This window comes from Medicago truncatula, chromosome 1, assembly GCF_003473485.1.
Source record: "Medicago truncatula cultivar Jemalong A17 chromosome 1, MtrunA17r5.0-ANR, whole genome shotgun sequence".
Lineage (NCBI taxonomy): Eukaryota > Viridiplantae > Streptophyta > Magnoliopsida > Fabales > Fabaceae > Medicago > Medicago truncatula.
The window spans coordinates 32,572,250-32,588,393 of record NC_053042.1 but is presented as its reverse complement, the minus strand read 5'-3'; the positions used below and the strand labels follow the sequence as shown (position 1 = coordinate 32,588,393).

At 31.0% G+C, this 16,144-nt stretch overlaps 2 protein-coding genes across 2 annotated transcripts in view; both read right to left on the bottom strand.

Annotated features, from left to right (window-relative positions):
• The window catches only part of LOC25484028 (peroxidase 21), a 29,566-nt gene that overhangs the window by 3,337 nt on the left and 10,085 nt on the right, over positions 1-16,144 (bottom strand). The gene's annotated exons all lie outside the window — the stretch shown is intronic.
• Positions 3,748-7,445, bottom strand: LOC25484030 (peroxidase 21). Its single transcript, XM_013612775.3, has 5 exons — positions 7,176-7,445; positions 6,488-6,633; positions 6,217-6,405; positions 4,604-4,769; positions 3,748-4,395 (listed from the first exon to the last, which is right to left on the bottom strand). The coding sequence occupies exons 1-5, from the start codon at positions 7,240-7,242 to the stop codon at positions 3,989-3,991; spliced, it is 975 nt and encodes a 324-aa protein (XP_013468229.1). The 5' UTR covers positions 7,243-7,445; the 3' UTR covers positions 3,748-3,988.

Here is a 16,144-nt window from a genome sequence, read left to right as displayed (position 1 = left end):
AGCACTTGCTAGCCTACGCTTCCGACTGTGATGTAGGAGGATTTCCATAGTATTTCATTAGTATTTTATTATTTCAGCCTAATTTTATTATTTGTTTGTTTTGTATTAGTTTGTTATTTTGGGCCCATCAAGATTTTGTTATTTCGTTCATTTTTTTTAAATTTTTTATTATTTCCATATTTAAGCTTAACAGTTGTAGACTAAGAGAACTTTTATTAATTCAATAATATTTTAGAGAGTTTTCTAAATTTTCTGGTGGATTTCGGAACCCTATTTTCACAAGTTTGTCGCTTGCAAACTTGTTTCTTATCTATCTAGGTTTAGCGTTTGCTATCCTACGCTTCCGACTACGTCAGTTGGTATCAGAGTAGGTTTTCCATGTTCTTTTCCTAACGTGATCAATCATGGGAGATAAACTGATAACAAGGGAAGAGTGGGCAGAGTTTACCGGCATAACCGCGACTCTTACCACGACCATTAAAGCTTTGTCATATCAGATGGCGGTGTTAACAACTAAGTTTGACAACAACAACAAACAACAACAGCAACAACAACAACAACAAAAACAAAAACAATCCGAACAGGGGAGGAGGATCAATTCCGGTTATTAGGGTTCACAAAAAAATCCATATAGAACATACCTGTGAATCTGATATGGAATACTATGAGCGTAGATATTACAAAAAGCTGAAGGATAATTACTACAAGTTTAAAATCTCTGATTTGATATATCGTTGTCCATTTTGTTGCAACAAAAATTACTCCTTGACCAACCTTTTGAAACATGCTTTCAGATTGGCAGGTAACTCACGTAAAACGGTTAAAGATATTGCTAAACATTATGTTTTGATAATGTATATTGAAAGGTATCTTAATGTTAAAGTCGATAAAAATAAGCCACCTTGTTTCAGTATTGCTAGCGGTAAGTCAGTTAATTTGAGTGTCGCAAATCAGAAGTCGCTTGGTGTGAATGTCACTAAGGGTGAGTTACCTAGCGTGAACGTTGCTGATAGTTTTGGTGCCACATTGGAAGAATACATTAAATAACCAGTCGAAGGACATTCTGTCAACGATGAATATGTTCAGGCGAAGGATTTTATGGTGACAGCAGTTCCTATTTCAATGGATTTCAATGGTGGAACCACATATCTATTTGATGCAGGTACAAAGATAAATCGAGTTTTGTCTCTAACATCTGAAATTTATTCTTTTGCGTCTGACTTTAATTGTTCCGGGAAAAGTAAAAAAAGAGTAAGAGAACCTATGATAAGATTCGATGACGTTTTGGATGAAAGCAAAGTGCTGCCAGGATCTCACAAAACAAGACTTACTGCTCTTAATGTACCTCCTATGGGATTGTTCTATCCAACGCTTTGTTTGTGATGTGTATCCTCCTCCATTCAATAATACTTTAGAGAGTTTTTTTAATTTCTAGTGGATATCGGAATCCAATTTTCACAAGTTTATCCCTTGCAAACTTGTTTTTTTTATCAATATAGGTTTAGCATTTGCTAGCCTACGCTTCTGACTGCGCGTCAGTTGTCTTAAGCAAGTAGACCAAACTAAATAAAACTATAGAAATAGAGAGACGTTTCTGACCATACATTCTTGTCAAACAATTCAAGGTAATTTTCCACTATTGTATTGTTGGCTATATAAATAAAACAGAAACAATAAGTAACAAGCAGTGAAGATACTTTAAAATGGATGACGTACGGTATTCCCTGCGTATCATGCACCGATACATGCCCGATACTTTCCGATACGTATCCGGAGAGTATCCAAATATTAAATTTTATTTTTTTAAAAAATAATTATCCGATACGTTCCGATACGTACGAATACTTGTGTTTTTTATATTATTTTGATTTCTGTTTTTTTTAAAAAAAATAAGAATAAAAACATTATTGCTATAATATATATACATTTCCTTTATCTATCTTTGGTGCCAGTACGACCCACACCACACCACACAAACAATTGCATCTTTCCCTTTCTAAGAAATTAGGGTTTCAACTTTTTCTTCCAAAGTGGGTGCCGTCCACTTTGGCCACCGTCGAACTATCCAAAAGCTTGCTTTAAAGCTTCTTGTGCAACCTTGTTCTTCCTCCTGTTGTGAGAGAAATTAGAGTACTTTCTCTTTTATCCATTCTTTGAAAAGAAACAAAATGGATCCAAAAAGGATAGAAGATTTGGTTTATGTGCATACTAATCTTCGACTCTTGTCAATGAAAGAAGATGGATATAAGAAAGGACAATCAAGAATGTGGGACATTAGTGGAGATGCGCATGAACCGCTTGATGGTGTTGGAATTGAGTTAGCAGAGACTCTTAGTACTGATGTGTTCTTTTTTTGATATAGTGCTTCTTTTTTGGATCGATATAGTATAGCACTAACAAGTTCCTTTTGGATATAGTGTAGCATGATGTATAGCACTGATATGGTGTTCTTTTTGGTATATATTGCATATGTAATTGACTAATGACCACTCTCTTAATCGTCAATATTATTTATATTTATGTTAATGTGCTACGAGCCTAGTTTCTTGTGTTTGTTAATATATCTGCATATTAAAAAAATGGTTATAATTATATTGTACATTTAATTATATAATTTTTTTTATTAACGTATCTCAGCCGTATCGTATCTTGATTTTTGAAAATTTTCCGTATCGGCATATAGGTGCAGTATCGTATCTCATATTCGAGTTTCAGATGTAAAAGTAGTAGGTGTTAGGGGAATACTATTATACTGTGCATCATTTTAAGATCTAGATGCAATTTCACACCACAATGAAAGAGTTAGATAAATGTAGAACTTTAACCTATATTTTTTTTACTAACAAATTCATTAATGACAATTGACAAAGAACCACACTTCAATACGATGTGTATTCAAAGTTAAAAATAAATAAATCACGGTAACAAATTTATGGGAAAAGACTTGCAGTATAATCAAACAATGATCTTTTAACCATGTGAATAAATTCCTTCATTTTCAAACATGATATAGATTGAAGAAAGGTATACATGTGTGATGTGTCTCCTTGTTATAATCATAAATGCTTTTTTGGTTAAATCGTTATCATCATAATTAATTACTGATGATCAACTAGCTAGCGTTGTCAATGTCTCTCTACAGACATTGTACATTTATGATTCATATATAGAATGAATTTTGCTAATGTATCTTGATTGTGTCATATTTTGATTTCAAAAAATAAATCATTGATGCAATAGCAGAAACTGGCCTCTGGAAATTCGTTAGGCAAGCCAAAATCACAAACAATGGGGCTGCAGAAACTAAAAATAAAACTTCAAAATTCGCAGCTTTTTAAAAGAACAAGCATCTCGATTTGAGTTTAATGAAACCGACCAGATAACTTTCCATGGTGATGGAAACTCATTACTACATGCAATCGAAGTTCAGTCAACACGTTAAAACTACTTGATCCGGTTCAAATTTAAAGGAAGTTTTTTAAATTTGTTTATATAAATTTCCGATGATAAATTTGGATTGTCCCCGGCTATAAAATTGTGGAATGTGTGTGATCACCATACTTGTCAGTATACTCGAACCTATCTCTCTAGGCAAAAGGGTCGAAAACCTATAAAATTAGGTCTTACAAACAATTCAACCACTAAATTTACGGAATATTTCAACCAATGTAATTTAAACTATTTACAATGATTGACGAGTAACACTAATAAGTAAGATATATTTAGAAATTTCTATTGATATTTCTATTTAGTAAGATGGTTGAGACGGGTGCCAAAACCAAACGAATTATACACTATAGAGCAGCATTCCTTTTACAACATATATCTAGAAAGAAATTTGTTTCCTTCATTTTGAGGATTATCCAAACATCTCTACAATTACTTAATACTAAAGTAGAATGAGTAAATTATTTCTATGGCATTAAGTAGAGTAGAATTAGTAAATTATACAAATACCAAGCTAGTATATTGCTAGCTAATTATATATCTAATTGGCATTAACGAAGCGACAATCCTTTCTGATTTCACCTTGATCTCCAATAAGAGGATTATTCTCTGATAACAAAAGAACAGCCCTTGAGAATTGGTCATTGAAGTAACCATTATCATCTGCCATTTTTTGTACATAAGGTGATGTTATTGGGTCAGTGGCTAGTTCTTCATCCACAGTTAGAAGACCCTTATGTTGCAAAATGTTCTTGTAGTAGTTGTTGTCAATTATCAATGGAGTTTTTAGATCATTCCTTACATATTGGACAGCTTTTGCCTTTGGGTTTGGTTTTGGACATCTACGTTTTAGGTAGACAACATATGTAGGGTCTAGCGTTGGGTCCACTATAGGGTATAGTCTGTGGACCATATTTATGCAGTGTACTCTTCCCACTGAATGTGCTCCTGATTCAATCATAGTGACCAATTAGTAAAATGTTGAATTATTAATAATCAGTGTCCTTCCATTTATTGTTAAGACTTGAGTGAGTGTTTTTATGTAATCAAACGGTGGTTAATTATGTTTATGTTTGTGTTTTGACAGTAAATGTTTATGTAATTTGAAGTGCTTTTAGTTAACAGAAACCAATTAGCCAAGAAGAATGTTTGGTACCTAAAAGAGCAACCGTGGCTTCAACATCAACACCAATAGCTTGGAAACGAGTGAGCACTAAGGACATGGAGGCATTATGGCTTGGAATGGATTCTTCCACCACCGTTACATAGCTTTCTTTGCTATCCCTTCTTCCACTCTTCATTTCAATGTTTGGAATTCCCAACTAAATATACAAAACGCACCAACAAACAATCCAACATCAACATCAACATACTATTTCTAAATTAATTCTTCGAAATATAAAGAATCCTTAACTATGTGAGAATAAAGATCACGTCCATATTAGACACTACAATTTAAAGACAACTCTATTAATTAGAAGGAGAGTCATTTGACTTTTAAGCAGGCAGTTCCTATGTAATTGGCGGTTCGGCTTTCATTGTAAAAATTAGGGGTGTTTGCGGTGCAGTTTGAATCGGTTTTGAGACAAAATGTCATCCGATTCAAAATAAAAATCACATGCAGTTCGGTTCGATTTTGATGACTATTCTAAAAAAATCAGAACCAATCCGATCAAAATATATGCGGTTTAATTTGGATCGATTTTTGGATATTCAAAATGCAAATTATATATTTTTTTATTTACTTTTATTTTTAAGAATATAAATTTCTTATTAATATTAATATTACACAAACACGGTAAAATAATAAGTTTGATGCAAAATATAGTAAAAAATTAAAATTATCGATTATTTTTTAAACATATATAATACTAATATATAAGATTAAATTAGTGCAATATATAAGATTAAAAACCAATAGCAACATAATAATGTAATATATAATACTAATAAAAGAATAAATAAGTATTAACATTTACTTATGCAGTTCGGTTTGGTTTTGAGAAAGTGATCTGAAATTCGATCCGATCCTATTGATTTTTACAAAACAACATCCAAACACATCGAAATATATTCGGTTTTTTGCGGTTTTCGGTTTTTTTTGGATCGGTTTGCGGTTTTATTTTGGATGGGTTTGAATTTGAACACCTCTAATAAAAATAGACCCCTAATAAAATAAAAATGTAGTTTTTTTAGAGAGCAATCTTTCTATTTAAATTGAAAATAATATCTTTATTGTAATTAACACAAAAAAGATCCATATTATAATCAATAATATAAAAATACAACTTCAAATGAATATATACGAGTATGAGAAAAAAAGTTGATAATGTTTTTTTTTTTTTTTTGAGAGAATAATAATAATGTTTCTTGTTAGAGTTCTGCAATTTTATATCAATAGGTTAAATAGAGTTGGACTGAATCGAAGACATGTGAGCAATTTTATAACAATTGTATTGAAGACATACGAGCCTTAAATACATGATAAATTAGGTCAAAACCAAGGCCCTCTCATGCTGGAAAAAAAAAAAATTTAAACAGAAAAAATGAAAGGTGGAATTATTTGTTTTTAAAACATGATATGCTTCTCCCGTTATTTAATTATATATTACTATTTTACATGCATTCCGAAAAAATAAAATAAAATTGGGCCTCCAAATTTTGGAGGCGGTTGAGCTATTTGTACCCCTCAAAGACAGTCCAGCTTATAAGTCTCACCGTCCGAGAGGCAACTCCTAACATGTGTATATGATGATGACATAGACATACCATTGCAATACCGTCTCTAGCAGAAAGAGCAACAATATCAGCACATGACACTGTCAAGGGACATTCTTTCTCAACAGCAGCTTTGATGGTGTTCACATACTTGAAATTTCTCATCCCAAAACTTCTTACCGATGTCTGCTCCGATACCACACCGCGCCACGTTGCTAAAAGAAAGGATGCATCGCATGACTGCATATATATATGTATCATTATTAGCTTTTCAATTTGAAACGATGTTACTGTTGTGTAATTATGTAATACACACACTCACATTGACCATGCAATCATGGAAGAGATTTCGAAGCCACGAAATGGCTGTGCTTCCTTGATTATATAGTTCAGTGACTTGCTGCTTGATTATCTCTTCGGCTCTTGGGCAGCTGGTGGAGTAGTAGTTCAGCTGGAGCTGGCTTTTCCCTGTACATAAAAATACATGACAATATTAAATTAAAATTAGAGATGAAATGATTCAATATCTAAAAAAATAAATAATTAGAAATGGTTAGAATAGATCTTAAGTCCACAATGGATATAGATTTCTTGCATTCACGTAATTAGAGTTGCCAATTTGAACTATCAAATTAAGTTTCGAGTTTTGATGAATTGTCTGCTCGTTAGACGGATCACATGATTGTGACAAATATATGATTTTCTAATGATAAGAATCTCGTGTTGGCTTGATAACCTACTTTGCGTTTAAGTGAAAATATCGAACATCTACATTGAAAAGAAATGATGAAGTCCTACAAAATTATAAAGATATATACTTGCACCCAATTAAAAATAAAATTAAGGTGGTTACTCTATAATATCAATTAACTCATGAAATTAGTTGCATGCAAGTTTTTCACTTGATAATGCATGCATAACTATGTAAATATAAATTTTGCCACATGTCTTAAATATTGGTCACCAAAAAAAAAAAAGGATAGAGTCAATAGGTAGATTCTAAAATGTACCCATGTTAAAATGTAGGATAAGCAATAGAAAGAGGAAAGACGAATTAGAACGAGGCTTGTTAGCCATATTTAGCAAGTTGAAATGTCTCTCTTATTGTGAGTTATGTTATGTAGGAGAGGGACATTATAAGCTATATATAGAAATATTTTGGAGTTGCACATTTGGGAATAGATATTTTTGAGTTGCACATTTGGGGAGAGTAGAACATGTTATTGGAGTTGCACATTTGGGAAGCACAATCTTCTCCACTAAGCAACTTTCTTTGACATTCTTCACCTCACGATTTTTGCCCCACCCAGAAGTTACACTTGCATTGCTGCAACTAGGTAGTGCATATATCGTGGATAGAACATGTTACCACGAATGTGAAGAAGTAAGTTATGATGGTGATGTTTTTTAATAGTATTTTGTTTTTTTCACTCAACCAAGATTTTGGTTCTTACTAACTGTTTTTGCATGTCAATGTCCATAATAATATGTTTAATTAACATTTGAATAAGTTCCGTGAACTTAGTTTAGTTGGTAGTGACAATGCATAACATATGCCGATGTCAGGGTTCGAACTCCGAACATCTCACTTCTCCAAAATTAAAATATGTAAGATTCAGCCACTAGACTACATGATAAAAAAAAAATATTATTAATGGGAGATTTTTTTTCTAGTCGGATGCGTCGGGCCAATGTTTAGATTATTGATGGGAGATCTTTTTTTCTAGTCGGATGCGTCGATGTTTAGTGCAACGCATTGACGATATTTGAGAAGTTCAATATATAACAAGCTATTGTGGTGATATCTTTGCCTTTAAAAAAATAATTTAATACCGTGTGACTCATTGAACCACTATCAGATATTAAACTTTTTTTGAACATATCGGATATTAAACTGGCGTCCGGATCCTCTCCATTTCCATTGAAAATGGGGATCGGCATTTCCTTGCCTTGCGGAACGACATGTGGCGTAAGTGAAAACCAACGGTTGAAATCTATTCTTTCTTTAAAACCAATTTAAATTATTAAATGCCACATGTGGCGTAAGAAAGAATAGATCTCAACCGTTGGTTTTCACTTACGCCACATGTCGTTCCGCAAGGCAAGAAAATGCTGATCCCCATAATGAAAATGGAGAGGATCCGAACGCATTAAACTGATAACACATACTTTGTTTATATTACGCAAAAGGCCAAGACGGGATATGATGATGGGAGAGTTAAGAAAACGTTCAAATGAGAACAATAGAATGGGGTTCAATAAGAAGAAAGTTTAATTTTGGAGCTTCTTCATTAACCGTACAAGAATTGTTTAATTTTGTAACAAAAAAAAGAAAGAAAAAGAGCTGTTTTCTTTTTAAGGCATAACAGTTTAATTTTTTTAGGGTAAGCTACAGTCACCTCCCTTGAGGTTTACTAAAATAACATTGACACCCCTCTATTTTTAAAACTTACACTAACCTCCCTTAAATTTTTATAAAATAGACTAACAATTCCCTTCTCTCTTAACACCGTTAATGCTCAATTAATTTTGCTTTTTTTTTTTGTTCAGTTCCATGGTCACTCACACCATCAGACGTAAAACAGAAAGGATCATTTGTTAGTTTTAACCATGAGTTCCATATGGACTAAATGTTAAACCACAACCATTAGCTAATCATCAAGTTTTTTGTGATGCATCTATCATCATCCAATTATTCTCCCTAATTGCAATTTTTTCTTCCTTATTTTCAATTTCATCGTTCACCAAAAAAAGAAATTTCAATTCTATCTACAACAAAACCCTTCCCATTTTCTTTATCTTTGTATTAATAACTCCCCCAAATTGCAATTTTCTTCATTAATTTCATTTCAATTTCTCATGGCATGATTACAAAAACTTCAACTGTGTATACATGTTAGTATCACTTCAGGAGAGATTTGAATTAGAGGAACAATACAATATTTATGGTCATGCAAAACGAAGAAGTGACATGCCGCTAAAGGATCAATTCAAGAAAATCAATTGAAGAAGAAGTTCCTCTCGAGAACAATGATTATAATAGAAAACTGCATTCTGATCCCTTTTATTTTCTATTTAATGGTGTGACTACCTGAAAAAAAGAAAAATAATATCAACGGAATTAACGGTGTTAAGAGAGAAGGGAAGTGTAATCAATTTTATGTAAATTTAAGGGAGGTTAATGTAAGTTTTAAAAATAGAGGGGGTGTCAGTGTCATTTTAATAGACCTCAGGGGAGGTGATTGTAATTTATCCATTTTTTTACTTACTCCATTCGTTCTAAAATAAGTGTCACATTTAAGAAAATAGTTTCTAATACAAATTTAATTTCTTTTTTTTAATTGTACCATGTAATTAATACTATGTGCATCACTCTCAATTTATTATTCTTTCACTTTTAATAGCTAATAGGGATAATATGGTAAAATCACTATTCTATCTTTAATTTATCCTATTTTCTTTATATGTGTGAAATCGTCAAATGCGATACTTACTTTGAGAAGGATGAGTAAGTATATTGCAGCGATAATTACTTTGAGACGAAATGAGTAAGTATATTATACCAGATGAGATATACACAAATCTTTGAATTAGGCATGTGCTACTACCAACCAAAGATTACTTTTTTTTAAGGGACAAGTATATTCAAACACCTGGTCCGCGCAAGGTGTATAGAAACTAGACGTAAATAAGCATACAAAGACATACACCTTATATATGTGGAACACCTAAAATACCACCACGACACAACAAAGGTGCATCACCTCTGATGTAACATCGCTACACACAACAAAATGCAAGAAAAATGATGTTCCCACATCAAAGGATTCTATAAAACACCACGAAAATAACAAAATAATCTCATTGACAGTTAACTGCCGATGGATTTTAACCGACGGTAATTAATTGCTGATGAAAATTGAGGTTAAATTTACTATTTTATGGTCTTTCTTAGCTTTGTTTGTAGTGTAAACAACAATTTTCAAAATGCAAACGCAACAAAGAAATACAAGAAGAGGCCCAAGGGAAACAATCAACAACCCTCGAGAAGACCACAAAACACCCATGTTGCAAGTTATGTCCAAACAACACCAACCCTCAAAACACAAGGCAACATAAACAAAAATGAGCCTCTAGGACAGCATCAAATCAGCCAGAACAACAATTAAACAAAAACAAAAATCAGCCAGAAAATGCCACACCGCAGTTTTTTGTGTACAAACTGAAAACAAAAACAGAGTTAGGAGCGACAAAACGGGCCTAACCCATCAGGCCGATCCGTTTAGTCGGCTATTTTTGGCAGTTGGGACAAAGTTTTAAACTCGCTTTTAGTAGTTGGTTCGTCGAGTTTAACTCGTTGAAAGAACGAGGAAGGCATGGGGCGGCCTGACCCGTTTAACTCGTTTTTTCTTTTATTCTTAGACTTAGTTTAACATTTTGGATTTATTTTGGTTGTTGGATTTATTATAATATTTTGGCTTAAATATGCAATCCATCCCCGTAATTTGTACGCGTTTTGATTTCATCCTTGTAAAAATTTTTTTAAAAAACATCTGTGCAAATTTTTTTTTGTTTTAAAAAGGTTCCTGGCCCCACTTTTTTGCTGACATGGGATGGCTTTGGCCACGTGGTAGTTGCTGACTGTGCAACTTTTGCCACGTGGCAGTCCACGTCATTATTTATTTATTTTAAAATCTGATTTTTTTTAAATTAAAAAAACTGAAAATAAATAAAAAAATTCCATTTTTTTTTAAATATGAAGAAAAAAATTGGAAATTAGTGTTTTTAAAATCTAGAAATAAATTTTTGAAAAATAAAATTAAAAATTATACAATCTCAAAATTTATAACTTTTGAAAATATAATTTAATTTTCAGAATTAAAAAAAATGAATTTTTGAAAATTTAATTTTCAGTTTTTTTTTTTTTTTTAAAATTTATTTTCAGATTTTTGAAGAAAAAAAAATTAATTAAAAATTGAAAAATTTAATTTTCAGTTTTTTTTCTTCCGATTTTTTAATTTTTTTATGATTTTTAAATTAAAAAAATGAATTTTTAAAATTTTGAAAAAAAAAAACAAAAATTAATTATGTGGCATGCCACGTGGTTAAAACCATGCCACTTCAACTGAATAGTGGGGTCAGGGACCTTTTTAAAACAAATTTTTTTTTACAAGGATGTTTTTAATTTTTTTTTTTACAAGGACGAAAATCAAAACGCGTCCAAATTACAGGGACGGATTGCATATTTAAGCCTAATATTTTTTTTTTTATGTTGGCGGATTTTTCTTATTTTGCTATTAAGTATGATGTTGATTTCGACAATTTGTTAACTACCTTGTTTTTACCACAAATTTACTTGTTGGGTATTCTTTTATATTTTTTCATGATTAAAACAACGTAGTTATTTTTGTAACAATTAAGTTGTAAAAGAATGCATTAAAAAAGTTTTTTTTTTTTTCGCAGAATAAAAATGAGTTTTTTTTTTCCTAAAAAAAAAAGATTTTTGTTTGGTAAATCAGCCCGCCAACTCGTATGTCGGCTACAAAATAGGGTGTGGTGGTATTTTGGACTCGATCACCTAATTTGACTTGATTCGTCTCGTTCTGTTTTAAGCAGGTTTAGACGGGACAAGCCGACCCGCTTTACCATCCCCAAGCAAAGTCCTCCACAATATTGGCCATGGTTAAAACACCAAAATACACGGTCCCGAGCCATTATCTATTCAAACACACGAGTCCCAAAGCCATTCATAAGATAGGTGTGGCGGTGTTTTCAATCTACTAACACTTCACCTCAACGATAACAACTTAATCTCGTCAACAATCCCCGACAAGTCTCTAACCTTGTCTTTAAAAATTCTCTTATTCCTAATCTTTCAAATGATCCAAATTAATCACCGTATGTCTTATCTCAAATTAAAATGCCTAAATTGTGGAGATACTTTGAGATGTCTAATGGAGGTAAAAAAATAAAATAATCACCCTCTTGTCAATGAATGTCAAATTTATATATCCACCTGAATTACTTGTTTAACAACGATAACAAACATTCTCTGTCAAAAAAAAAATTATAAGCATGATTAAAAATCCCCTTTCTTATTTATTTATTTTTAGTTTGTAAATGTAATTCGACTGATAATTATTTTAGAAATTTTGTTCAGGAATCGAGGTTTGAATTTCAAACTTTCTGTCTTTACACGTTTAAAAGTGTGTGAATTTAATCATTTAGATGGTAGAAAAAACAAAAACTCCCGTCTATGTCATGGATTTTTGGGGACCGGTTGGTGATGGCTAAATCCAAAAATGTATATTATATTTTTCATGAACATCATATTATTTTGACAAGTTTAATGAATATTCCTCAAAAAAAATTAATGAATATTATATTGGTTCACTTTGTGTTTGGTTCTCAAGCCGCAAGTGACAAGTTTTTTTTAATGAATTGATTATGTGAAATTAATATTGTCTAAAAAGTATTTCTGTTTAGATTCATTTATAAAAAAGTGAATTATAAAAATTAATTCTAAAAATAAAAGTTACAAATTTTAACTTTAAATAGAATCTATTCTAGATATATACAAGATCAATTCTACATGCAAACAATAAAAAATGTCAAATTTAATTTTTTTTGCACAAACCAAAATGATATATATTAACAACAACGGTACAATCCCCCACACAAGGTGTGCTAAGGAAAAACACCGTTTAAAGTATACAACGGGAAGGTACCAAAAAGGCAGAGGCACCGCCAAAACAAAAAAATTAATTACAAGTGAGCACCCAAACAATGTAACAGGTGTTGCCACCAATCATGATAACATAAATGAAAGGACGGACGTTTACCTTTTAGCCATAAATAAGAATTCAGTTTGATTTTCTCAATGAGGACGGAGGAATTTGATCCCGTGTTGTTGAAGACACGGTCATTACGTACAATCCTTCCAAATCACTCAGACACAGGCAAACCAAATTACCTTGAATATGTAATGAGAACTTCGAGACATTCCCGCCATTAAAGAGAATTGTGTATAATGCTCTCGCACCTGACAAGGATACACCGTAGATAAGCCTATCCAATTCCGCATGTGTAATCAAACTAAATTAGGAATCTCGCACTCTAAAAAGAGATGATTTTCTGATTCTGAGTCACCACAATAAAATTTAATTATACACTACTATAATCAATTTTGCCTCCTCGTAATCAAACATACACTTTGAATTATTTGAGATCATATAATTGTGGGATGCCAATGAAGTTGGAATCAATAATTGATAAAAAAAAATAAAATAATAATTGATAAGCAAGACATAGAAAAATTCTTTAATAAATTAGGATCAGTTGAATTGGAATTTTGTGAAGTCGTTTGCCTTAGGCAAGTAGACCAAAATAAAGGAAAAAGATAGGTAGACACCCTTTTTTATACATCTCTCATGTACATCCCATGTGTTAGGAATATTTTAATAATTTCACATCACATCACCACCCCTTTTCATCTATTCTTTCAATGTTTTTGCCAAATATCACAAATATGTGTGGGTGTAAAAAGATGTATGCAACCTTAGGTGGTTCATGTATAATAGCTCAAAATAAAATACAATGCATATATATTTATAAAGAAATGAGTTTTTCTGATATTTTTTAAAATAAAAAAATAAAAAGAGTTTTTTCTGAAATAATAATGGTATGAGTTGCGTGTCTGGCCTTTCATCTTTGTCAAACAGTCCAAGATAATTCCCACTATTATATCCTTGTCAAACAGTTAAAGATAATTCCCACTATTAAATATATATATATATATATATATATATATGTGTGTGTGTGTGTGTGTGTGTGTGTGTGTGTTAAAGAAATAAAACAAAAACAAGAAGTAGTAAGTACAAGGTGATCCTCTAGAAGAAAAAAAAATGCGTTGTTTTAAGGGAAATACTAGCCTCACAAAGTGGAGTATACCATGTCAGATTCCTCATTTGTTTTTTGAAGGATGTCACACATATATACATATGCCCAATGAGGTCATGGTAGCGTATGGCTCCCCAAACAAAATTTACTCTCTACACACACACAATATATATATATATATATATATATATATATATATATATATATATATATATATATATATATATGGGGTTTGCTAGAACACACCCACTTGTTTGTTTTAGAAGGTGCGTTATAGCAACATACACCTTAAGGTGTATTTATTAACTTTTTAGTTATAACTTGCTAAAATACTCCTACATAAAAACTAATGGGTGTGTTCTAACAAATCCATATATATATTCTAACTTTCATTCATTTCTTGATTTTTCACGTTTGAAAAACTTTGGACATCGAACTTCAACTTTTATTTTTATTTTTTATTGTTTAATGAGAAAAAGTTTGATATTTTCTAGTTATACTCTTTAAAAATGTAGTTACACCCTAAAAAAATCAATATACCGTTGTTTTAAAATTAAATTTTAAACACCTAACTTCTTCCTTCATTTCCTCTCTCCCATATGGTTCTCAAATGTATTGTTCATCATCATTGTGCTTGGTAATAACTACTCCCTCCGTCCCAAATTGTACGACGTTTTAGGCATTTCACATATATTAAGAAATGCAATTAATATTGTGTAGAAAAGAGATATTATAAGTTGTTTTACAAAATTGTCCTTAACAAATAACATGGGAAAGATAAATGAAAGAATTGAAAGAAAAGAGAGTAATAAATAGCTAAAGTTATAATAGGAAAAGTAACATTAATGTTGCATTGATATTGTAAAGCAACATATAATTTAAGACAAATATTTTTTCTAAAGCGACATGCAATTTGAGACGGAGGGAGTATTACTTTCTCTACAAAAATAAAATAAGAGTAGAAACACCAAATTAACCAATCATGTTAACTACTATGGCTCCATGAATTCCTTGGTAGAAGACCTTGAAATGGTACCCAATTTTTTTCCACCAAATCTGAAATAATCGACAATACACATGTTTAACTAACGCAAAGAATATTTAAATTTTGCCATGGGAACACGCAAGGGATCAATGAATCTTTATACTAACAATTTAGAGTTTTTAGAAATAGCCTATTCCAAAATCCTCTCCTCTAAAGATGTCCACATCATCATAATCATACTTGGCATTTGTTACAAAAGTTTCTCCTAATTTTTAATACAAACTTAATAATTATAATTATTATTAAAAACTGTTTTTTATTAATCATTAATTTGTACATAAAATACACAGTTGGCTACAATCAAATAATTATTAATATAATAATTGTTTCGATTAAAAATTATATTATACATTAAAAATTTGTACGTTACAATCAAATGATTATTAATATAATTATTATTCGATTAACATTTATATAATACATTAAAAATTTGGTAAGTTACAAAATTATAATAAATAACTTGAATAAATTATTTTTTGAATTTTGGTCTGTTACACTATGATAGTAACCTACTAATTAAAAATTTAATTGTAGTAAATAGGTTTTAAGGTTATATAATTAATTTTTATTCGTTACAAAATTATATTACTTAATATTAATAAGATATTATTGAATTTTAAATGTTATGAAATTAATTTTTTGTAGGTTACATGAAATATAATCTAATTATTTAATACACATTTTATAATACTAAATACGTTGATAATATTAATTTTAAAACGGTCAAATTAATAATTAATAGATATTAACCGTTATGATACTATTTTTCTATATAAATAGTAGCGCTTTTGGGTACGAGTACACAACAATCACAAAATATAGTTCTTCTATTTTTGTTCTCTGGTTCTCTGATATCTATATTCTAAGTAATTTTTTTAATTTTTTCTATTGGAAAGAAAAACGTCTACCAAACACGACTTCATCTCTAATGTTTGGCCGAGAAAATAATCGTGGACATTGGTTGTGATGGTTGTTCGTGTTTGGTTTGTTCAAGACTACAAAAAGAAAAAACTATCATTTTCTATGGAGTTGGTT